This window comes from Paramormyrops kingsleyae, chromosome 4 (genome assembly GCF_048594095.1).
Source record: "Paramormyrops kingsleyae isolate MSU_618 chromosome 4, PKINGS_0.4, whole genome shotgun sequence".
In the NCBI taxonomy this organism is placed as follows: domain Eukaryota; kingdom Metazoa; phylum Chordata; class Actinopteri; order Osteoglossiformes; family Mormyridae; genus Paramormyrops; species Paramormyrops kingsleyae.
The window spans coordinates 29,416,839-29,442,931 of NC_132800.1; the positions used below are offsets into that span (position 1 = coordinate 29,416,839).

Consider the following 26,093-nt stretch of genomic DNA (forward strand, 5'->3'; position numbering starts at 1 on the left):
GCTACTCCTGTCATCCATGGGAGGAGATACACAGAGGCTACTCCTGTCATCCATGGGAGGAGATACACAGATGCTACTGCTGTCATCCATGGGAGGAGATACACAGAGGCTACTCCTGTCATCCATGGGAGGAGATACACAGAGGCTACTCCTGTCATCCATGGGAGGAGATACACAGAGGCTACTCCTGTCATCCATGGGAGGAGATACACAGATGCTACTGCTGTCATCCATGGGAGGAGATCCACTGTGCCGGCGGCATCCAGCCTAAGGAGGAGATCCACTGTGCCGGTGGCATCCAGCCTAAGGAGGAGATCCACTGTGCCGGTGGCATCCAGCCTAAGGAGGAGATCCACTGTGCCGGTGGCATCCAGCACTCCTTATTGCACAGGCGGCCCTTTAAAATACTGGGGCGGGAGCATTAGAGGGGCCATAATTCATACAGAGGGGCCAATATAATGATTAACTAATGATATGCTTAATCTGCAAATGACGAGGAAGGAGCACACTGGGAGCCAATCAGCTTTCAGCTGGAGCTAGTGCTCCTGTGGCTCCGCCCCTGAGTATATATCCTGAGTGTATTTGCCAGGAAAGGGGCACACCGGGAGCCAATCAGCTTTCAGCTGGAGCTCATGCCCTTCTGGCCCCGCCCCTGTATATCTGGCAGCAGTCACACACCACCAGTCGCGCCAAGTGGACTGGCCTCGCGCTGCACGCCCATTAGGCACCCAGGCTGAGAGCACTGCCTGATGCTTGTTAGCACACATGCAGCACAGCTACAACCACTGCAGCCACTGCATAAACCGCCGGTCGGCAAACGCCATCGGCCCAGATGTGTTTAGAGATACTTCCAGAAACTGGTGAATTCCTCATAAAATAACCTTTTTGATTTTGTTTTAGTGAGGCTAGAAGGGGGTCATTTCACCAAGAAAATATATTAGCGACATGTAACTAGCTATGCCAGGATGAAGTCACATTGATATTTTTTGCCTGAAAGCTGGATATGAAGACTTCTTCTGTTTATAAACATAAACAGCAAAGCGTTCTGGTGTTTACCGCGCTTAGAAAGCTATTCTTTTTTCTCCTCAAGGAATAAACAAGCTGAAATGTTCTCTATTTTTGTCTGCGTTATTTAATAGCATAAACCTTCTTTGCAAAAATAACAGTTAATTTAATCAACTGCAGGCATATTATGAAGGAGGACATGAACAATCATAAATGCGTTATTATAAGTTATCTTGTACTAAAGTCGATTTTTGTTGTTAACCAATTAAATTAGGTGCGTGTGTCGGGTGGTTCCGCGCTTCCAGCAATCTCACCCTATGGAAATGGCCAACAGAAACACGACAGGCTATAGCGCAGCGTTTCCGGCTGGCGTCCCTCTCGCTGGGGGGCTTGCCGGTGTGCCGGGAGCCCTGCCAGCGCGACATGACGGGCAATCACCGCTCACACCCCAGGCCAGCAGAAAGAAAGGACGTCTGGTGTGATCGGCCTCTTCCAAAGCCCCACACCCAGATGAGGGTCTGAGGGAAGCAGCCAAGGAAGAGGACTCAGCGTGGAGTCGTGGAACGCTAGGAAGTTTTAGCTGTTAATATCCTTTTACCGTTTTAGCCAGTAATATAGCTAGATAGTTTAATGACACCCACAGGATATTCCTCGGGTCACAAGCTCAGGATATTTAGCTTCTTTCCGGAGAAGCTGAGGTAAAAAGGTGAGATTTTAAAAATAAAGTAAACTGAACAAAAGATTAGTTGAGCAATGAACTATAATCTTTTTTTCATTAATTTACACATGACGCTACATTTTCCTTAGCACACGCTGCTTAAATGACCATCTGGATTAGCATAGCTGAGGGTCAGTCTAACATTTTCTGAGAGGAAATCACGTCCAGCTTTTTCCCAGCATCCCAGATGTGCCCGTGTTTCTGGTCAATATTATGAAATTCAGTAATATTTGAAGACTGTTTTATTACTAAAATGAGAAGTGGATTTTAAAAGCATTCCAAACTGAAGGGTTCTTAAATGCTTAAATAGCTCTGCTCTTTCATTTCCCTCATAAATATTCTCCAGCAGGTGAACCCGAAGCAGCTTTCGGCTCCGAATGACCATCTTCACAGACCTCAGGAGAATCCAAGCCCTCGCATTAATAGGATGAACCTTTTCATCTGGCACACCAAAGTGCCGTGAAACTTTAGATGTTAGTTTCACGGTGAAAATGCACGGTCAGAGATCTGATAAACTAGCACTTCTGACAAAATTCCCCGATTCTCACACGGCAATTGGCAGAGGGTACAAGAAAATCTCTCAGCCAATCCTAAACAGCACAATGTCACAAATGCATACAATTTAAACGCTACATAAATACATTTATCATCCATGCAAAAGAATTACCGCTATTGTTTTAACGGAAAATATGTTGGTTTGCATTGGTTTGCATTGCTGAAGTGTCCTACATGATTTGTGCAATGCCAGACTGAAGAAGACACTGACTTTTATCTCCATAGCCAGTTAGATGTAAGAGACGTAAGATCAGAGAGCAAGACCAGCCAGCGCCCCAAAACCTAGAGCGAATGGGGGTCAAGGGCCTTGATTAAGGACCCAACATGATATAATTACTGCTGGTCAAGGGATCAGAACCCGGGACCCAGACCCCCCCCCCCCGTGATATCACACCTAAGAGAGCACAAACGCAGGTCTCTCTGTGCTGCTGTTTTGGTGCCCTTCTTCACACACATGTAAATACGCAGGCACATTGGTAAGCCTCACGAACAGCACACTGCCTCAGACATCAGCTCTTCATTCCTGTGATATGAAACTTCACATCACCGTCAACGTTTTCATTTTTTCTCCATCTCCTGGCTACCTGGCCAAGCTGAGACTGGCAGCCATTCACATGGGATATTTCCAGCTAAAACTCTATCTGCTGTCACCTCAAATTCATTTTGGAAGGAAATGAAACAGAAATGGGACTTCACTTTCTTAGAATCTGGGAGGATGTTTAAAAATATATTGTTTGTTTACGGAAAAAAAATTGAAGATACACTACAAAAACTATCAAGAAATATTAGATGCAAATAACAATTGAAATGGAAGCAAATATCACTGTAATTGCAACAATCCCAGTAAGAGTTCATGTCTTCTAATGGCTGCATTGCTGGTGCCAGTTTCTAGTTCCTATGTTAAGGAGATGGAGAGGGAGAGCAGCCCAGACTTTATGGAGCTTGGAGTGACCCTTCTGGAGTGACTCAACTGGAGTGACTTGTCTAGAGTGATCCTTCTGCAGTACCATTTCCGTAATGTTGAGACACGATGGCTGCCTTTTCCCATTATCTGTATAGTAATTCATGTGAAAGTCATATTTCTGATTTCATACTGGTGCTCATAGAAGCCCAATAAATGTGGATACTTCATTTTCAGCTGGAATACATCCTCTTACCAAAAATGTTATTAAATTGATACACTGCAAAATGTCATAACAGTTGCACTTTTGTTAGCAGAAGAATTGTCCTAATTTTTCAGCCCCGTACAGCCAATGGGAACGCAGCACCGGTGACGTGTCAGCGGACAGAGAGGTGGAAGTCAGAAATAGCTGGTGGTGGCAGAGGATGTTCATTAGCTGTGACAGTGCTGATGGCGTTCAGGCGGGGGTGGCGGTGGCCCTCCTACGGGGCCCATGTCTATCAGGGGCCGGATAGGGAGTCCCCCCCCAGGGGCTCGAGAGCTGTGACTAAAAGGGGGCGGGAGGGAGCACAGCTGGACGGGGGCAGCGTGGTGACAGGTGTCAGCGTGGTGACAGTGACCCACAGGAGGTCCTGTCACACGTGTGCCACCCAAAAAAAAAGAAACATTGCTTGCTCTAATCTACCGACTGCTAGTTAACCGACAGTAGAGCCCGTTAGAGTGAGGTCAGAGAGCAGAGGAGCGTGCCAGTATTTCCGCATCGCAAACCCACAGGGTGACACCGTCACGGGGCTTAGTAAGAGGGCGGAAGCAGCCGGCAGCTTCTTAGTGCTGTTAGAAATGTAATCAGCGATAAGGCCGAGCAGAACAACTAAAGCCCAGGATAACAGGCCATTAACATGCAAACATGTAAACAGCGCCGGAAGCCGATGCCACAGGGACTGAGCGATCAAGTGAGCTCGCCCACGTCTACAGGCAGGAGGCGCTGGTGGCGCTGAATGTGCACTCTGCAGAAGCTGGGCCGGAACTGGGGTCACCCAGGGAAGGGGCTGTCATGGAGAGGAGGCCGGAAAACACAGGGAGCTCCGCACACAGGCAGGCCGGGGGAGCCCCGCACACAGGCCGGCACAGGGAGCTCAGCACACAGGCCGGCACAGGGAGCCCCGCACACAGGCCGGCACAGGGAGCCCCGCACACAGGCCGGCACAGGGAGCCCCGCACACAGGCCGGCACAGGGAGCCCCGCACACAGGCCGGCACAGGGAGCCCCGCACACAGGCCGGCACAGGGAGCTCCGCACACAGGCCGGCACAGGGAGCCCCGCACACAGGCCGGGGGAGCTCAGCACACACTTATGCTATACCATAGCTTATGAAGTTCCTATATTTATATATATTTATATATATAAATTCAATGTCATAAAATGCCAAGATCCTCTTGTTCGGTTGTTGAGATGAAATCATGAGATAAAGTGTGGGGGGGGAAAAGGAAGTAATTTCACAGCTTGCAGCTCATGTTCTTTGACAGTTTGTTGTTTGGCCAGATTAAATGCTTTAGAAGGATTTTCTCTCTCTGCTGTCTCTAAACTAGGTGATGTTTGTAGGCTAGTGCCTCAGCAGAATGTCCTCTGAAGGCTTTTCTGCTACCCTGGACGGGATGCCAGTCCATCACAGGGCACAGGGCGGGGGACACCCTGGACGGGATGCCACCTGCAGGACCCCCACTCAACATGGGGAGAACATGCAAATACATCATGGGGTAAACACGCAAACTCTTCACGGAGAGTACATGCAAACTGCACACACTAGCACACGTGAGCAGCCGGGAAATACAGAGATGCCAAAGCAATCCAAGTTAAACTAGAAACTATCCAATGAAATCAAAAACTACAGGTTCTCTGGTTTCCCCAAACGGGAAAATCTTTATGCATATTATCTTGTGATGTTTCAGGCATCCAGAACAAAGCAGCTGCTATTGTTGCCTCTGCACAATCATTTGGCTTGTAAAATATAATCAAATAATGGTGAGAGTGAGCTGTGAGTGAGCTGTGAGTGAGCTGAGAGTGAGCTGTGAGTGAGCTGAGAGTGAGCTGTGAGTGAGCTGTGAGTGAGCTGAGAGTGAGTTGTGAGTGAGCTGAGAGTGAGCTGTGAGTGAGCTGAGAGTGAGCTGTGGGTGAGCTGTGGGTGAGCTGTGAGTGAGTTGTGAGTGAGCTGAGAGTGAGCTGTGAGTGAGCTTTGCTCTAAGGCACCATGAGTTTACGAGGGACTGGAAGTGAGTGGGTGTGGCAGAATCAGAGCAAAAGTGCCCCAACTACGGAGGTGGGGGTTGGGGGGTGCCACCTTATGGGGACGCCTGTGTCCCCGGAAGACTCACGTACCTCCTCTCCGGTTGAGCTTGGCGTAGCCTGCAGCGTAGCCGCTGGCGAAGACCGACGAGGCGGCGAATGCGTGGTGAGCGAGGGGCGTGGCCAGGACCTCATCACATTTCACTGGAAAAGGAGATAGAAGAACAAACATGAGCACATGGAGGATGGGGCGTGACAGACAGGAGAGAGACAAATGTGCGTGACGTGTAAATATGTAAACGGCACGGAGATGAGAGAGCAAAGCCTCCACATGCAGGAAGTGGGACACACAGCAGCTCCTTGACCGACTGGGCCGGACGCCCGGTCAGCCGGGGCAGATGCAGGCAGAGAGCTTCGGGAGCAAGGCACGCACGGCCATTAGCTTAGCAAAGCAGCCACCACCCCCCCAACCTCAAAACGCAAGGTCACACTTCTCTGCCTTTGACAGAGTAGCGGAGGCCGGCCAGACTTCAAAACAACCTCTGAACGTGAGTATGACTGGCTCGTATAACACAGATCATCATGTCTACCAGCATTACTGACTGACGTAAACCGTTATTTAAACACACTCAAATAATGAGACGTCTTAAGTAACGCACATTATAACGAAACGCTGCACTGCAATTCAGCCTCGCCAGCGTGAACAAGGCCACTTGCTTATCAGATTATTTAATCCAAAACTAATTCTAAATTTGTTTTCAAGACAAGCATTACATTGTGCTTCTATTTGCTACAGGATTTGGCATGTAATCGTAATTCTTTTCAATTCTATTGCAAATACTTTGACTAAATTAATGGGAGAGACACTGTGATTGAGGTCCCAGATTGGATTGAGTGAGTTTGTACTGAAGTTTTTACAGAGAACTCAAACTGCACCATTCTAATAAAAGGCCCTGCAGCCTGACATCAGGAGCTCTGCCTGTGAATCTCCTGCTCTGTGTGGGTTTTGCTCACGGCTGAGTCTGCCTGTCACCTACTCCCCAAGTGGCCGCCTCACACGCCTCCTCCAGTAGGTAGGCTGGAGCACCTTATTACACGCCTCTTCCATTCGGAGAGATGGGCCAGAGCACTGACCTCAACGCCATCCAACTGCTTTTATGGTATAAGTAACCAGCGAGGAATTCAGTGATGCAATGGGCAGTGAGTCCTCGTAATGTTACAGGATCGGCTAGCTGGGACATGGAGAGCAGTGAGTATGGTGAATATGCAGTGTGTGCGTGTGCGTGTGTGCGTGTTAAATATGCAGTGAGTGTGGAAAGCATACAGAGTTTGGTGAGCATGCAGCGATTATGGCGAGTATACAATGAGTATGGTGAGCATGCACTGAGTATGGTGGACATACAGTGAGCATGGTGAGCGTATAGTGAGTATGGTGAATATGCAGCGAGTATGATTAACTTATAGAGAGCGTGGTGAAAATGCAGTGAGTATAGTGGACATGAAGTGGACATGGTAAGCATGCAGTGAATGTGGTGAGCATGCAGTGAATATGGTGAATATGCAGGCAGTATGGTGAACATGTAATGAACATGGTAAGCATGCAGTGAGTATGGTGAATATACAGTGAGTATTGTGAGCGTGCAGTGATTATCGTGAGTATGCAGTGAGTATGGTATGGTGAGGGTAGATTAGTGTAACAGCCAGGAAAAGTCACATGTAAGCACAGGAATGTCTCCAGTTGTCCAGGGACTGCATGCATGTTTGTCTTATTTAATGATGATAAAGAACAGACTGTCTGGGGAACAGATCTGAATGTGGCACTGATGGCCCCCATCACATCTGGCCTCTTCATTTCACTACCATTCACTTTGCAGAGTCCTGATACAATGAACCAGAAATACAGACATAAGCTAACCATGAATGAAATACACACGCCTACTTATCAGCCATAAAGGTATAAAATGCAAGGAAATCAATTATGTGGCCTTTCCTTCATGGTGATGATGTCCGTCAGGCAGCCGACCCACAAAGGCCTTCTCTGCAGAACTAGGGGAGGCTGCTTATTACCTGCTGATGCCAAGCCTATATTTACCTGACTTGTCCACAAAGAGAGTAACCAATCAATCAAAAAACAAATAAATGGCTTTCAAATGGGGCTCACTACAAAGGCTAATTTCATTCATTTGTAATTTTATTTACAGCTATTTTCTAGATATCCACCAGCTAGATATAATTGATTATTATAAAATATAATTTATCGTCACATGAGCCTCTATGTTTGTCATTCAATTCAAACAAAATTTCCTATCAAACACTCTATCTGTCTACCCAAATATTTTTGTATCTTTGCAAACAGTTCATAAATGTCTACAAATTGGTTACAAATTAAATTTTATATAAGTTTGTTACTCATTTAAAGAGTGTATAAATGATTCATACAGATGACATGCTGCTCTATATAGTGTTTCAATTTACTCCCACGGTTATTAGTCCAGTTAAGCAATCACTCTGTGCCTGGGGACTGATCAGATTCAGCAGTTGATTATAGGGAGGCTGAGAACCTCCTCCCCACACTGCGAAGATCTCCCCCTGCTCTGCTGTCCTGTCAGCCCCCCCCCCCTCACATCAACACGCTGTGCAACGCATAGGAACGAAATGTGTCTCCTTGGATTGCAGCGCACGTTACAAAGAAACAGCAAGAGATACAAGTAAGTCACAGGAATTTATCTGAGGGGACACAAATTGTGTAGCAGGACACGCTAAATTAATGCATTAACCAGTAACTAAGTGGTAGTTATGTACTGATCCCATGCTTGTTCATTAATCATTAATCAATCATGACAGTTCATGTATTCCGTTCAGGAACTATATTAATAATGTAACATAGTTCCTCCGTGCAATACATGAACCATCATAATTGAATGATGAACTAACACTTAGTTAATGCTTAATCAATGCATCAAGTAAGTGTGTCATTTATTTGTGTCCCCTCAAGTGAAGTGTTACTTTATAAATAATAATATAACAAAACAGTGAATCCAAAACAGAAATAGACTGTGGGCTGGAATGTGACAGTGCAGCCAGAGACGCCACGACATGCTAAATGAGGGGGGCGGACAGAGCGGCCAGGAGGCATGCAGTGCAACAGTAACAGTAAAATTAGTCGGTAACACCCTACTTGACAGAGCACAAATAACATAGTATCATGCCATGCCTTTGTATTAATTAACAACAAACTAAGTCATAGTCACATACTGATCTCAAATTAATTCATCATTAATGAATTGTGACATTTTTGTCTCAAGTAGTTAAAATATTTGTTACTATATCTAATTCCGAAAACCTTTGTGAACAACAGAAGGAACAAGTAATGAATAACACAAGTGAAATACTGATGTCATGTTTGTTCATAATGAATGAATCATGATGCATCTTTTATCTCAAGAAGCTACTATATTTGTTCATGATTCATAATTTGTAATTCAGTAGTAACTAAGTTATTAGTAAATGTTTGTGCCCCGTCAAGTAAAGTGTTACCAGTTAGTCTGTGCATAGTGACAAGTTTGTGTGTTGGGGGGGGGGGGTGTTGTGGAGTTTCTGGGGGGCAGAGTTTGTCAGTGTCACAGTGTCAGAGGACCCACAGTCCCTCAGCCTAGAGCAGTGTTTCGCAACCCAGTCCTCAGGAAACCCCAGCCAGTCCACGTTTTTGCTTCCTCTCAGCTCCCAGCGCACCTGTACCAGCTATTCGGTGTTCCTGATTGGCTGGGAGCTGGGAGGGAGCAAAAACATGGACTGTCTGGGGTTCCCTGAGGACTGCGTTGAGAAACACTGGCCTAGAGGTTCTAACCCTGGTGCCTGGTGATGGTAAAGGGACCGACAGAAATACTGGGGTGGGGGGTCCCACCAGAACCCACAACCGACCCGAGTTTGGGGGATCCTTAGCTGAGCGAGCGGTTCAAAAAAATCCTGCTTCACAGGATTGCCATTACAGAATGAATGAATTTGAATGTTGCTGCTATAGAATGCCAGGACAGGAAGTGACATGCTCACTATGAGTCAGCCCTTAGGATTACAGGTACACTGTAGTCACATAATATACTGAGGTACTTATCAGACACGGCCTCAATAATTATAATGTAAAGACCCCCCCCCCACCACCTGTGCATTACATAATTGGTTTATTATTCATGCTGTAACACCCATAGACCTAGTGCTAGTATATTTATCATGATTCATGCTGAACACCAAAACTATACATGGGAAATTTATTCTACTGTAATACAGTAAAGAATGGTGCTGTGACAATGCGCATCTCGGCATTTACTGCCACCCTGCTTAACTGCGTCCGCTCCACGGGGTCTGACATCACAGGTACGCAGACACACCGTGCACGGTGACAGCAGGAAATGCCGGAACAGGGGCAGAGAAGGATGCTGAGGTTGGGATAGTGTGGTCGCATGTATAACCGAAACAAACAAATATCTTACAGAATGTTACGTATAACCGAAACAAACAAATACCTTACAGAATGTTACGTATAACCAAAACAAACAAATATCTTACAGAATGTTACGTATAACCGAAACAAACAAATATCTTACAGAATGTTACGTATAACCAAAACAAACAAATATCTTACAGAATGTTACATATAACCAAAACAAACAAATGAATCTCTTTAACCAACACAAACAAATGAATCATATAACCAACACAAACAAACTAATATCTTACAGAATATTACTTTATCCAACTGGTTTTTGTCCTTGGGAGCTCATTCGATATTTCACTGACAAAAGTACATCCAAATTGCCAGTTGCTACCAGTATCCAATGCTGTAGTCCACGGAGTTTTTTTAAATTTATTTGTTTGTTTGTTTATCCAGCAACGCTGCCGTCTTCAGGAGGAGCAGCTGCATCCAGCGCAGACATCGCTTATCAGGCTAATCAGACATTCAGCCAAAGTGAGACAGCGCCGATGGCACTTCTCCGAAACGACTGCATGTGGACGCTGCATACCAGGCACACAGCGCGAATAAAGCCGGCTCGAATGAACGAGCACTCTCCGCTTTCTCCACGGCCACATATCAACTCGTACTGAGAAGTGTAGCACAAAGGAGCTTCGAGTAACAGATGCAGCGGTCCAGGTTGTATTGTGCCACATGTTGTGGAGGTGCTACGTGTCTGACGAATGGCCTTAACAGTAAATAAAAGTTGAAAACAAAAAGAAACACCTTGAGTTAGGAATGTATGCCAGTGAAATGCAGCATTTACAGGCCATTGTGTGGTCTAAGAGTATCAGATGGGGAATGAAGACAGCTGCTATGACACCTCTGTTCATCGTTAATGATCTTAGTTAATCACCAAAATAGAAGAGAAGCAGGTTATTTCAGGTGCAAATGTAATTGCACCACAAAAACACCTAAGTGCTTCTTCCATGCTGGCCTCCACAAGATCTGTAGATTGCTTGGCCTTATAAAACCATACAATTAAGACTTGTCCAACCATCCATTTTCTGACACTGCTTGTCCTATTCAGGGTCACGGAGGGTCTGGAGCCTATGGGCGCAAGGCAGGGAACATCCCAGGATGGGACATCCATCGCAGGACACAAGGCAGGGAACATCCCAGGATGGGACATCCATCGCAGGACACAAGGCAGGGAACATCCCAGGATGGGACATCCATCGCAGGACACAAGGCAGGGAACATCCCAGGATGGGACATCCATCGCAGGACACAAGGCAGGGAACATCCCAGGATGGGACATCCATCGCAGGACACACTCACATGGGATGCCAGTCCATCAATGGGCAATTTGGCAACTTCAATTGACCTCAGCATGTTTTTGGACTGTGGGGGGAAACTGGAGTACCTCGAGGAAACCACATGATAACATGGGAAGAATATGAAAACTCCACACACATGGAGCCATGGCAGAGACTCAAACCCTGGTCCCATGGAGTGAGGCAGTGCTAACCACTGCACCAGGGTGCCACTCCAGGTCCCACTAGAGTGAGGCGACCATGCTAACCATTGCACCATGGTGCCACTCCAGGACCCATTGGAGTGAAGCGACAGTGCTAACCACTGCACCACAGTGCCACCCCAGGTCCCACTGGAGCGAAGCGACAGTGCTAACCACTGCACCACAGTGCCACCCCAGGTCCCACTGGAGCAAAGCGACAGTGCTAACCACTGCACCACAGTGCCACCCCAGGTCCCACTGGAGCAAAGCGACAGTGCTAACCACTGCACCACAGTGCCACCCCAGATCCCACTGGAGCGAAGTGACAGTGCTAACTGCACAACCCCTACTAGAGATGACCATTATAGCTAATTGTTACTGAACTTTCCCTCAAACTAACTTTGTGCTCGCCTTTCTTCTAGATGTGGCTGAAAAACATTTCTCAGCTCTCCCAACGAATTTTTCATCAAACTAAAAAAATGGACCTGCGTAATCTTTGGCCATGATGAAGTGCGGCCGTCTTGCAGAAGGATTTTCAGCCACTGTAGACCAATGGAAATGCTCTGGTCTGCTCCTTGATCTGAGCCCTGAGTGATCAAACAAGACGGCTTTGTACTACCAAGCCAGCCTTCCATTGCTGGGCAAACATTTTCTGAGAAGCAAAGGTCATTTAATAAAGACAAGAGGAAGAATTTGCTTTAGCAAGATAAATAAACTCTTACATATCTTTTTATCCGAAAGAGAACGGCCGTACCTAAACAGGCAGATATCACGCACCCCCATGGTAGTTGCTATGGCAACTTCAGAGGAGTATATTAACTGGAGGGCAATATGACAGCACATAGAAACATTAATGCACACTGGCAGCTTTCGTCGTTGAACGTTTGCTTTAAAATCAGATAACATTAATGACTGGAAGACACTCAACAGCAATCCACATGTGTGGCGGGGGGGGGGGGGGCATTATTGCTGGTTGAAAAGCTGCCGTCATTCACTGGGGGCTTGACATTTTGAACAGCCGGCTTTGGGGAGGAGCAGATCGATTTATAAAAAAAAAAAAAAGTGCACTTCATACCAGGCCAGGCTGAGGTCCTGTTGGACCTTCATATTTGGCATCAAAAGGTGCATAAGTTTTATCCACTTAAAAACTAACTTTTTAACTGAAAATGTAGTACCTAAATACTGGTTATATTTTCAAACATTTTATAAAATGCTATAGGTATTAACGATGCTTAAGTAGACACGATTCTTTGTTTATGGCTGCTAATGTTCCCCCCTGCCTCCAGGGGGCAGTGGTGTAACCCACAGACTCTGGGGTCTCTGGCTGGAAGCTGACCCTGCACTGCTGCCGCCCCTCCCTCGGTCACCGCAGTACAAAGAGTGAGCCCCCTGGGCTTATTTCCATAACCTGTAAATTGAAGGTGCCCCTTGGGAAGGCATGTGGTTAATTTCAGTTCGCCGGGGTCACACAACCTAACGTCACTAGCAAACATAGCCCTTTGGTAATTACCTTCCAAACCTGCTCGGTGTGAGAACGAGACGGCGCCTGCAGACGTGGTAAGTCAGCCCGTCTCACACCCCCCCCCCCCCCCTCCCCCTCATACTGCATTTGCGAAGGCAGCCTCCTCTGCTCCTTATCTACAGGATGCATCTATGTTGGATGAAGTGAGTGGAGAACCTTCGTGCAGATAAAAGACCCATGTGCATCATGGCCTTCACCAAACCTTGCTGGCAGGGCTGTCTCTGCTCTCTCTGCTCAGGCTAAAACCAGCCTGGAGCTGGGAGCGGGCGGGGCTGGAGCGGGGAGCAGGAGGGGCTGGAGCTGGGAGCCGGTGGGGCTGGAGCGGGGAGCAGGAGGGGCTGGAGCTGGGAGCGGGCGGGGCTGGAGCTGGGAGCGGGCGGGGCTGGAGCGGGGAGCGGGCGGGGCTGGAGCTGGGAGCGGGCGGGGCTGGAGCGGGGAGCGGGCGGGGCTGGAGCGGGGAGCGGGAGGGGCTGGAGCTGGGAGCGGGTGGGGCTGGAGCGGGGAGCAGGAGGGGCTGGAGCTGGGAGCGGGCGGGGCTGGAGCTGGGAGCAGGTGGGGCTGGAGCGGGGAGCAGGAGGGGCTGGAGCGGGGAGCGGGCAGGACGGGAGGCCCTGTTTCAGCAAAGCCAGTCCACCCTCTTCTCTGCTTTCAGCATAATGTTTCCTGCCTACTGTGTGCTGTGCTGCCAAAATGTTGATACTGGCAGCTGGTTTATTTGAGGTTCACAGATGAGACAACAAACCAGATAATCAACAATAGTCACAAACAGTGTGACTATTACAGCGTGATGCTGTGCTAATGCAGTGCTGCTTCACACCACTGCTCTGTGGGATCAGTTCTCATGTCCTCCAGATGTGGCCTAGATTTCCCACCACAGTCCAATAAACATGCTTCAGCCAAATGGCATTTTATGTATATTTTATGTACCTTGTGCCCTATGATGGACTGGCATCCCATCCAGGGTGTCCCCTGCCCTGTGCCCTGTGATGGACTGGCATCCCGTCCAGGGTGTCCCCTGCTCTGTGCCCTGTGATGGACTGGCATCCCGTCCAGGGTGTCCCCTGCCCTGTGCCCTGTGATGGACTGGCATCCCGTCCAGGGTGTCCCCTGCCCTGTGCCCTGTGATGGACTGGCATCCCGTCCAGGGTGTCCCCTACCCTGTGCCCTGTGATGGACTGGCATCCCGTCCAGGGTGTCCCCTGCCCTGTGCCCTGTGATGGACTGGCATCCCGTCCAGGGTGTCCCCTGCCCTGTGCCCTGTGATGGACTGGCATCCCGTCCAGGGTGTCCCCTGCCCTGTGCCCTGTGATGGACTGGCATCCCGTCCAGGGTGTCCCCTGCCCTGTGCCCTGTGATGGACTGGCATCCCGTCCAGGGTGTCCCCTGCCCTGTGCCCTGTGATGGACTGGCATCCCGTCCAGGGTGTCCCCTGCCCTGTGCCCTGTGATGGACTGGCATCCTGTCCAGGGTGTCCCCTGCCCTGTGCCCTGTGATGGACTGGCATCCTGCCCAGGGTGTCCCCTGCCCTGCGCCCTGTGATAGATTGGCATCCTGCCCAGGGTGTCCCATGCCTGTGCCCTCTGATGGACTGTCATCCTGCCCACGGTGTCCCCTGCCCTGTGCCCTGTGATGGACTGGCATCCTGCTCAGGGTGTCCCCTGCCCTGTGTCCTGTGATGGACTGGGACAGACTTCAGGCTCACTGTGTCTCTACTGGATAAGTAGTGGGAAGACGGATGGATAGATATTGTACTTAATCCACAAATAAGTAAAGGATATGAATAAAACGCTATGTGTTTCATTTATGGGGTGGGATGGGGGAAAACAAAGCTGATTTAACGTGTTTATATGCACTGTCTTGTTCCTATAAAGAGCTGCGTTTGCTAATGACTTCGGTCTTGGTGACTTGGCAAATGTAAAACAGCATTACAGTCTCATTCTTAAAGAGCCTCTTAAAGACCCCAGAGTCTGTGGATCATACCACTGTGCCCTGGAAAGAGGGGTCAGCATTTTCGAGGTGAGGGGATTTGTTTCCATTAAACAGCAGAATCGTAAACGGTTATGGCTGAACATACATATTCTACATTAAATATAAATACATTCAATGAAAAAAGGATACATACAGAAAAAAGTAGTTACAGTTTTGAAAAATTAAGCTGAAACACTTCCCTAAAACATACTGAAATTGATATTTTGCTGATAAGCTTAGAAAGATGGAAGTACAAATTCATTTCAATGCTAAACAGTACTTAAATATAACATACGATGTATTTCTTTACCAGATAAAACTAATGTTGCGCAATAGAGGAGAAGTAACTATACACTTACTGTAGACTTACTGTTCATTTATTCCTTTTATCCCTTAACGGTTCATAAAAATTACAATCGCAAACAAAATACTGCTATTAGCGCTTAATGAGAAAATATATCAGAGAAACACAATTACAAGTAATGGGAGCTAATTATATAACAGCATAATTAATTTATTTTCTTTTGAAATTATAAAAGATCAGAAAGCTGCAGTAATTACTAGCTTGACGACGGGCTGAATGGGACCTGTTCAGTCATAGATGTATAATGTTATTTATTTTGTTGCACATTTTCTTCACTTTAAAAGGAACTGGGATGTTTTTGGCTGGCAAAACCGTGACAAAGTGCCGCCCTATTGAGCTTTCAGAGTAACAGCTGCGTCTCACTGCCAGCTCCAGTTAAACGGCTCCGCAGTCCTGACTCACGCGCGTGTTAATAAAAACGCCCATTTCCAGCATCACTTTGCTTCCTTTAATGTTACTGCAGGAGAGGCACCGTTTGGAGGATCTGCCCACATACAGCAGCGCCTTGGGCTACGAGGAACAACAAGAGAAAGCTTTCAGGCTGCCGGTGTGGACATTTTTGAGAAGCAAGTGTTTCCCAGTGCAGAGTGCAGTGCCTGAGGTCACTGCACTCTGAGGGGCTTACTGCCATGTTGCTTTCTAAAGGACCTTTCAGTCATCCTGCATCCAGCTGCATACACTGGACCCAGCCAAGCTCCATTACCATAATTCAATTCAATTCAATTTACTTGTATATAGCGCCTTTCACAACAGAGTCATCCCAAGGTGATTTACATGGCTGTGTTGTGATACATCACATCATTAAGAGAAAATAATACAAAAACAGGGAAAAGGGAAGACAAAAAATTAAGGAAATAAAGTCAGATGACAACGGAGGAGCGGAACCAAAAACTCACAAGTAGGAAGGAAAAGAAACCTCTGGGGGTCAGAGGTCAACTCGCTGTCCCGGTTCTCCGCGCAGAGAACCTCCTAGGACGGCACCGCGACGCTGGCACTGTGTATGATCGATTTAATGAAACACAAATAAGACGTAACCACTAATAAACAATGCACAACTACAGCACTCCCGTCTGCTGACGAAGAGCACAGCCATCTTGAATTCTGAGGTCGGAGTTGCAGAGGTTCCTCCGACTTTCTGAGTCAGAATTCTGACTTCAGGGGGCGTTTTAGTTGAAATTTCCAACTAGGAACTCGGAAATTCCTACTTCCCGGTTCAAATGGAACATAGCATTTGTTTACAGCAGATAGACGCGGCCTCTTACGCCTGCTGTGTCCCACGCCGATCAGGATTCCCCGACTTTTGGGCCCTCGGGTGTATATGCGAGCAGGCGGGCGGGGGGGCAAACACCCACCGAGCACAGAGCTGGGAGCTGCACCAGATATCTGACATGTTTTTAGGCTCCACCCCAATTCCCCAGAAACACAGGAAACATCCACTGCTGCTCCCAGCCTGTCACTGAAAACGCGTCGCGGTACGAGCATTCAGCACGAAAGGGCGGCACAAACGGCCCCCAGTCTGCCACACGCATGAATTTTACACAGCCTCGGAAGAGCAGGGACAGCGAGCAATTCATACAGCCTTTACAGTGTGAGCCAAACCTACAAGAGTGAAAATCAAGGTTACATTGTGTTTCCAAGATTTGGTTCATGTTGCAAAGACAAAACACCAAACATCATGAACCTGTCCTTAAGGAAACCCCGCCCACACCACTTAAGGAAATCCCGCCCACACCACTTCAGGAAACCCCGCCCACACCACTTAAGGAAACCCCGCCCACACCACTAAAGGAAACCCCGCCCACATCACTAACGGGAACCCCGCCCACACCACATCATGTCACTAACATCACCAGCCACTATCTGTCCAAATCATTAACTAAAGTACAAAGTCACACAAGGAAAGCACATTTTCTATGAGTCTTATCTTATTGGAACAAAAGTGTAATTCCAGTATCAAACATAGAAGTTATGAAAGTAACTGCTTCGCTAGACTTTCGGAGTCACACTGGGCCGGCAGGAATGATAAATTGATCTGAATCTTGTAATGTTCCCATCCTGGCCAGCAATGGCTAGAAATAGCACATGGGATACAACAGAATAGAAGCACCTCTTTCATCCCCATGGCAACAATGTCATTATCACATATCCCATCATGCACTGCGTGAGTGACACAGACACACATACGTGCAGGTTTTGAGGTCGGCCGGCGCTCCTGGTGGAGCTGGGATTAAGGGCCCCGCCCAGGGGGCCAACACTAATATGATTACTCTGCCAGCCTAGGGACTTGAACCCACAACCTTTTAGAACTGGGCAGATATCTGCAGCCTGCTGAGTCATACGCCGCCCCCGAAAAGAGTCATGAGGAAGCAGATACCATATAGTCTGCAGCCTTTGGTTCCTCTCCTCTGTTGTCATCTGGCTCTTTCTTTCTTTCATTTCTGTCCTCCCTTTCCCCTGTTTTCATATTTCTCTGTATAAATGATGCAGGAATGTATCACCACACACTCATGCAAAGCACGTTAGGGTGACTCTGCTGTGAAAGGCGCTATATAAAAATATTTTGAATTGAACTGAATATCACCATCTCCCCGTCACAACTAATGCTCTCATTTAAGGATGTACATTACATTTAAGATAAGCCGTATGCTGTAAACCAATATGGGGGGGGGGGACCTGAGGAATGCGAGGCTGCTGGGCCTCAGGGTGCCCCCGGTGTCCTGAGCGCTGCTGGGATAATGGACCCCTCCTTATTTGCATTACCGAATGATATCTGAGGTTATGGAGGTGAGAGGGCCCCCGCCGTACCCGAGCAGGTCCGGCTCTGACCATCTCCTTCTGTTTTCATTCCTCGGCGGGACTGAGAGAAGAGCGAACTGTCAAAGAAACTTCCTTAAGATGCATTTTATTGCCCTTTTAAAAGAGCGAGCCCCCTGTTCGCGTGCCGCGCGGATCCTCGTGCGATAAGCTCACCGTATCTCCGGGTGAGAAGCGCAGAAAACACACAACACAGCTGTCAAAAGCCTGATTTATGCGAGTCTGTCAGGAGACGCACAACAGGAGGACTGAAACAGAGCAGGGACGGTGTGTCACGGTGACAATGCAGATGGGGAAGGCATTTCGTAAAAATGACACGTCGGCAATGAGACGCCTTTAACCTACGGCATAAATAGTCTATCAATTCAGCACGGTCACTGGGAGCCTGTTCCAGGAATTACAAGACAGAGGTGTTACCCTACGCAGGCCGTCAGTCTGTCACAGGGCACACGCCCTCATGTGGGCAGTTTACACTTGGCATTTTGGCCAACCTCGTGCTTATGGGCCTGTGAGGTGACCCACACAACAAGAGGGAGACCACGCAGGAGGGAGACCACGCAGGAGGGAGACCACGCAGGAGGGAGACTATGCAGGAGGGAGACCACGCAGGAGGGAGACCACACAAGAGGGAGACCACGCAGGAGGGAGACGGAGGGAGACCACGCAGGAGGGAGACCACGCAGGAGGGAGACCACGCAGGAGGGAGACGGAGGGAGACCACGCAGGAGGGAGACCACGAAGAGGGAGACCACGCAGGAGGGAGACCACACAGGAGGGAGACCACGCAGGAGGGAGACCACGCAGGAGGGAGACCACACAGGAGGGAGACCACGCAAGTGGGAGACCACGCAGGAGGGAGACCACACAGGAGGGAGACCACACAGGAGGGAGACCACGCAAGTGGGAGACGGAGGGAGACCACGCAGGAGGGAGACCACGCAGGAGGGAGACCACGCAGGAGGGAGACCACACAATCTTCACACAAAGTGCAGGGGGGGGGGGTTCCAGCCTCGAGCTCTAGCCTGCTCACCGAAGCAGTGAGCCAGCCTAAACTGTTAAGGAAGAGAAGCCCGAACAGTAAACAGCACCATGATTCATGCCTCCTGACAGCACTGCAGTCCGAATCTCTGCACGCAAACAGCCGGCAAACTCTGAATTGTACTTCGAAATCACCGTCACGCGGCTTTGCTTTGTGATGGAGGGTCGGGGTCACATTTGGCGAAAAGGCAGGAGGCGAGGCCGTGACTCCCCCCAATTACGGCGTCCATCCTGATAAAGTCATTTGTTAACTTCATTAGAGTCTCATTTGCAACATGACACACAGCGGTGACGTGGAAGGACCTGTGGCCAAAGCGCTCTGCAAAAACTCCCCAAACATTTCACTGCGAATGGCGATTTGGCAACGAGATGTGCTGTGTTCCTAGAGAATTCTTCTCTTTTTCTTTCCTTAACGTCACGCAAAGTCCACCCAGGTTAATGGGAATCATCAGACCACACACCAAAGATCAATTTCCCCTTTAGAAACACTTTTAGAGACTGGGCAGCTCTCGGGTTCTGAAAACCCGCCCGGTTGCCTTCCATTAGCGCCCAGCAGCAGACGTAGGTGGCTTCGTACACGCCAGCGAGGTTCCTCAGCGCGGCTCAGCACTAGAGAGAGGCTCTCCGAGTTATTTTACTCTTTTTGGCCAGGATTTTGTTACACAATGGCAGGAAGTCATTCAAGCTGGCGGTCACCAAAATAGTCCACTCACTGTGAAATCGGAAAACGTAATTCTCCCTCTGCCGACCACTTCCGACATCGGTGACAGCGAGTCACTGGCAGACTGTTAAGCGGCTTAGCTGGGAAAGGGGGGGGGCTTTCAGCCTGAACGGGGGGGCTTTCAGCTTGAAAGGGGCCCATGTGAAAAACAAAAGGTTTTTAAAAATCGCTTGGATTTTCAGCTGTTCACCGGCAAGCAGAGGATTCAAGGTCCTTCCAAAAGCAAAGCGTTTTGGGGACAGTGGTGCCCTGCGGGGGGGGGGACGACACACTGCACAGTGTGATACATGATGGGTAACACAGAGGATCCATGATCAGCGTGATCATCGAAAATCAGAGCTGAAGAACATGGGGGTGTTTCTGTGTTCCTTATTCTTCATTATGCCCCCCCCCCCCACATACGTATGGCCAGATGTTGGTGTGTGTGTCGATGCGCCGTGGACATCTCGCTCCCGACAGAGTGACAAATGACGTTGGGTCTGCAGCGAGTTGCAACCCACAACCAGGTGGCACCTTGCCCTCTCGAACCCGGGCCGCCTGCGGATGGGGTAGTAGTCTGAACCCTGGGCATCACGGCCCTCCATCGCCCTCACAGGTGCTTGAAACGGGTTGGGCTCTGTAGCGCATGAAGTGCCACCCGTTAAAATGTGTGCTGTGGCCTAGAGTCTGTCCTTCCTGGCGGGTGCCGTATCCTGGCAGATACCTGTGCTTAACGGGGCTTCATCTGTGTCAGCTTCCAGCAAGACTGTCCAGGTATGATTTATAGGCCTTTGGAGGAGGAAGCTGGCAGAGTCCCCACTATACACACACACACACACACACACACACACACAGACACACACACACGACTCCCAGGTTAATTACACTCAGACAGTGTTCACCAGCCTCTTTGTCCAGGACTCATGAATCACAGAGATTATCGTCGCGGATAACAGCGGATGAAGTGAAACACTGCAGCTCAAAGCACACACACACAACCTGTTTAGTCAGACTTAAACGTGGGTGCAATTAGCCCCCATCATTTACAAGCTTCCCCTGGTTTGCATGAGCGTGGGTGACCTGCAAGGACTGAGAAAAACATCCGGGGCTGGCAATGAATTAAATCACCGAGACCAGTACAGTTACTGGGAAGCTTGAAAAGACAGAGAATCACTATAACAATTAAAATACAACCATATTATTCAGATTTGCTAGGAAAATAAGCCTTTTGTGTTATATGTATCTGTATTTTGTAATGTCCTTTGCACATGAGAATAGAGAGCATTTATTCAATCATTTTCATTTTCTCAAATTTGTTTTTTGAATATAGTCAGAAAATTTGGAACTACCTCAGTGAATACAAAAATCACGAGAACTTAAAGTACCATTCAGCCACGTATAATGGGGGATAAATCTGGTTTAAAACGGTTCCAAACGAACAAATACAACGGGTGAAAAATCCCCAATTTACGCTGTTTATAGAAGACAGTGTGATTTTTTTACAGAACTGTTTTAGATCAAATCTTCCTAAAGAGTAAAAACAATGGAAAACCACATTAGGAAATACAACGACGGAGCAATGGTAGGTCGACTGCTGCATATGGAGCGAGTCTGCAAGCGACAGGCAGGTGTGTAGCGAGCGCTCTGATGGATGGACGGACGGACGGACGGACGGACGGAGAGACAGAGCCCAGTCACAGTACGGCGAGTTACACACGTTCGTTAATTAATGAGAACAGAATGAAGCCTTTGTCTTTGTACCATTAATTAAAAGACAGGGTGATTCTGGGGGCTGACAGCGGGATAACGGGAGCAGTGAAGTTTGCCGTGACCTTAGGAGCTTCGCGCACAGGGACAGAAACCGCAGCGGACCGTGCGGAGACCGGGAGTGGCTGGGGGGAGACATGCACCTCTAGCGGGCGCGGGGAGCCAGCTGCCATTTCATTTTCATGCCTTCGGGGTCTCCCGTGAGCAAACGGCTGAAAGTCGAAAATACACCCGGGGGCATTAGATAATGCCCCTGTGATTACCCGAGGACGCCCACGACCAGCACTGTTATTACGATGGACATTTATTTGAATTGGGAGAGAAAAAAAAAATCAGACCGCGTCTCACTGAACTTATGTGGCCGATTTGCAAGGACATCAGTATGAACGAATGAATGAAGCAAATATAGATATTTACTGCTCCAGTATCAAATGTGAGGTTTTTACCGTATTCATTATCTGTGTTCGCTTATTGTCATTAGACCCAGAAACTGCATTGTGATTGGAACCATCAGTCACTTCGTTCTTTTTTCCCAAGACCTAAGATAATTAGGTTGCATTTTAAATCAAATTTCTAATGATTTTTTTAAACTGGATAGATTGCAGTTTCAATTCTGGACCTCAAAAAGGTGGTAAGCTTTGATCAGACCATTGATATCAGAGCTGAAGCAATTAAAAACAAACCATTCTTCACAGACTGAATCTAATTAGCAGTTAATTGATTTTGGGAAGGTCTAAATTTGATTTATAATACCCCATTCTGTACGAAGGATTAATTAGATTCCTTGTTAGATCGTACAGTACTGGTAATTAGTAAATTCTAACATTTGATTAGTATTAAATCAATGTGTTTAATTTACAGACTTACTAACTGAAATTTTTATGGATTTTTAAAGTCTGGATATATTTTCTGTGTTCAGTAATACCAGAGAATTACTAGTATCATTTTTGATTTTTGAACATTTCTTTGAATGAAAGCTATTATTTTGCTACTGGAATTTGCCTTAAAATGAATATTACATGTATAATCCTTTTAAGACATCCAAAGGGCTTTACAGAACAAACTAAGAGCCACTTCAACCAGCACTCTGTAGATACAGGGGATGATTAGGAGGCTGGACCTGAAAGGGCCACAGTGGGCAATGGAGGCTGGACCTGAAAGGGCTACAGTGGGCAATTTTCGCCAGGGCATCGGGGCACCTCCCCTACTCTTTCTAAGGGTCCTCCAGGATCTTTTATGGCCTCAGAAAGTCAGAGCCTCAGTTTTACATCTCATCCAAATAACAACACCCTTTTTACAGCACAGTGACCATGTCACTGCACTGGGGCACTGGGACCCACATAGACCATAGGATGGGCTCCCCTGTCACTGCACTGGGGCACTGGAACCCACACAGACCACAGGATGGGCTCCCCTGTCACTGCACTGGGGCACTGGGACCCACACAGACCACAGGATGGGCTCCCCTGTCAATGCGCTTGGACCCATAAAGACCTCAGGATGGGCTCCCCTGTCACTGCACTGGGACCCACATAGACCATAGGATGGGCTCCTCTGTCACTGCACTGGGGCACTGGGACCCACACAGACCAGAGGATGGGTTCCCCTGTCACTACACTGGGGCACTGGGACCCACACAGACCACAGGATGGGCTCCCCTGTCAATGCACTTGGACCCACAAAGACCTCAGGATGGGCTCCCCTGTCACTGCACTGGGACCCACACAGACCACAGGATGGGCTCCCCTGTCAGCCACACCAACACCTCTTCCAGCAGTTGCCTAGCCTTCCTTGGTGGTCTCCCATCCAGGCCCAAACCTGCTTAGCTTCAGATGGGTTACCTAGTGGAATGGCTGCCGGTTCATGCCACATGTAAGTAAGCATGTGTATCTATGCGTTTTTGGAGTTATTCCTCTCTATATTAACTGCCATACTGTTACCCCAATCGTTCTACATTACAGAGTTCCTTTGGCCAGGAAGTTTACATTTAAAACGTAGTTTATTTTGCCACTTGCATCTTAAAATACTTCAAAATAAGTATTCCTATTGGATTTCTGTTACTTTGGAATAGACAATAAAGTTTTCTTGAATCTTGAATACAAATGACATTCATTTAACCCTGGGAGGTGCTGCGGCTCCCTGGGGCCACACGGGATTTCAGGAGGTGGGAATGTGACTGCGTGTGTGTCCTGTGACAGACGAGGCCCCCGTCCAGCATGGGGGCCCGGGCTTTACTGCCACCCGAAACCATCAAACCGATTAAACCAAACAGCTCATCGGGGATTAAAGATTAAAGTCCAGGGCTATTTATCCAAAAGACAGGCTGGGAAAGTATTAAGGACTGACATCAAATGTGAAGATGGAAAAGGTGGGAGTACTTACCTATGTGCGAAATGTGAAGAATCATTGATGCCGACAAACCAGACGAGGCCACACAGAAGAAGCAGAGGAGAGAGAGAGAGAGAATATTAGTGAGCATCTCAACCAAAAGACAAACAATTCCAGCGTTTTCCTAACAACCTGATGCAGTTTTGTGGAAGAAGCCGGTTATTCATGACAGTGCGAAAATCAGCAGGGAGAACGGAAGTAAGAGCATCGATCTGAGGATGGATTTCATCCTGCCACTTTAGAGCGAGGCCTCCAGCCCCCGCCCCTTTAACCAGCCCCAACTGAGAGAGCGGAAGAGAAATAGCCCAGTGCAGATGGCAAACGAGAACACACAAGACTGCCGCCCCCGCGGGGAGCCGGCCGCTGGCCCAAAGGCCTGAGCTCTGCCCGGTCTCACTCAGCCACGCCACCAGACATCAAGTGCGGAGCTGAAAAGTTCAGGATCAGAAAATACAAACCAGGATTGTGTTTCAACCAATCAAGTGCTCTGTGAATGTGACTATACTCAACTGGTCGGTTGAAACAAAATCTGTCTCTGGGTTTGTACTTTCTGAACCTGAACTTTCTACCTCTGATCAAGTCAGCATGGAGAAACAGTACCTGACCATCACGCTTAAAAAATAATAATAAAAACGAGAACCACACGTCTGACGTATCAAGTGGCTTCTCTGCAGATAATAATACAAATATTTAATATCATTATTATTATAGCTCTTGTTGCTGAATAAAATCTTCAGTGAATGGCCCAAAAATGAGCTCAATACTGTAAAAAACCTTTCCCCTTGTATTGTTTACATTTATTTGCTTTGTACAGAATAAACCTTCTTCTGGTCAAGGTAATCCTGTGGGTAGCCACATTGCTTACACTTTCTAAAAGTTTTTTTTTTATTTCTTTTTAAGTTACGGCTGAAATTCCCCGTATAATAATCACTCCTTAATCATATATAACTCCCTGCAGCTCAGTATATCTTTGCCATTGAAGAGAAGTGGCGACCGGATAATTGCAGGCGGGCATCCTGAGTGTCCGGCGTGTTTCATGATGACGAGCCTCAGTCAGCGCGCGCACTGACAGCCTTTTCATTCCCGGGTCCCCAGTGTCCCGGCGAGCTGAAGGCTGCCGTTTGTCTGGCAGCGAGCCGCCGGCGCCTTGCTCACGGTATCGGGAAGCCAGCCGAAGCCCCGCAGACGGAGCGGCGAGCGGGCGGCGGGAGCGAGGAGCAGGTGAGCGGCACTTCGGACGCTGTTAGCGGCGCACTTTATGAGGCTGCCTCGTCGCTGCGTAACCACTGTTAGGACATCGTCAACCCCAACAGCAGGCCATTAACCCCCGCGTTTGGAGCAGCAATGCAAAATAACCCTGTTGCAGTTCCTTACCACTTATATGTGCTAATTAATGAAGATTCTGGGCTCGCGGGCGGAAAAAGCGGCGCTATGAATGTGCTCCTGGTTTTTCCATGGCAAAGTGCTTAAAATCATGAGAGAAATCTCGAATTTTGCTCAGCGAAGTGACAACTTTACAAGCAAATGACACCCTGTGAATAAAAGGAATTAAACAGATACTAACGAGTTATTAAAAAAAGCTTAATTTTCCATGTTGTTGATCCGCTTCTGCTGGGTAAATGTGGGCAAATAAGTCACTGGTCCAGACTCTCCTCAGTTTATCTTGTTAGAAGCATGAGTCACTTTCAGTATTAGTCTGATCCCGTTTCCCAAGTCTCAGGCTAGCAGAGTCTATTATGATCTCATTATTTCATGATGAAACATAGCGCTTCTGCTGAAATCATACCAGAGGAAGATTAAAAAACAGTTCTTCAGAAGATTGACTTAGAGAAACAAGCAGAACCGGGCAAAAGGTCATCAGCGGCCACATATAACAAATTAACGTGTGAATTTCAAGCAGAGAATTTCAATACCCAGCAATCATGCCAGGACTGAAGAGCAGCCCGGCAGGAGGGCAAATCAGCGTGCTCGTTAAATGCCCGGGAGGCTCGGGGAGCTCACTGCCGCACGGCGCGAGAGAGCAGGCGACCGCACTGCCGCACGGCGCGAGAGAGCAGGCGACCGCACTGCCGCGCCGCGCCAGAGAGCAGGCAATGATAGCGCT

General features: G+C 48.1%; 1 protein-coding gene across 1 annotated transcript in view; it reads right to left on the reverse strand.

Moving 5' to 3' along the window:
• LOC111835763 (contactin-associated protein-like 2) overlaps window positions 1-26,093 on the reverse strand; it is a 227,883-nt gene that overhangs the window by 132,483 nt on the left and 69,307 nt on the right. The window contains exon 2 of the mRNA XM_072711069.1: window positions 5,556-5,666. Within this exon, the coding sequence (XP_072567170.1) occupies window positions 5,556-5,666 (111 nt within the window). The remainder of the gene's footprint in view (window positions 1-5,555; window positions 5,667-26,093) is intronic.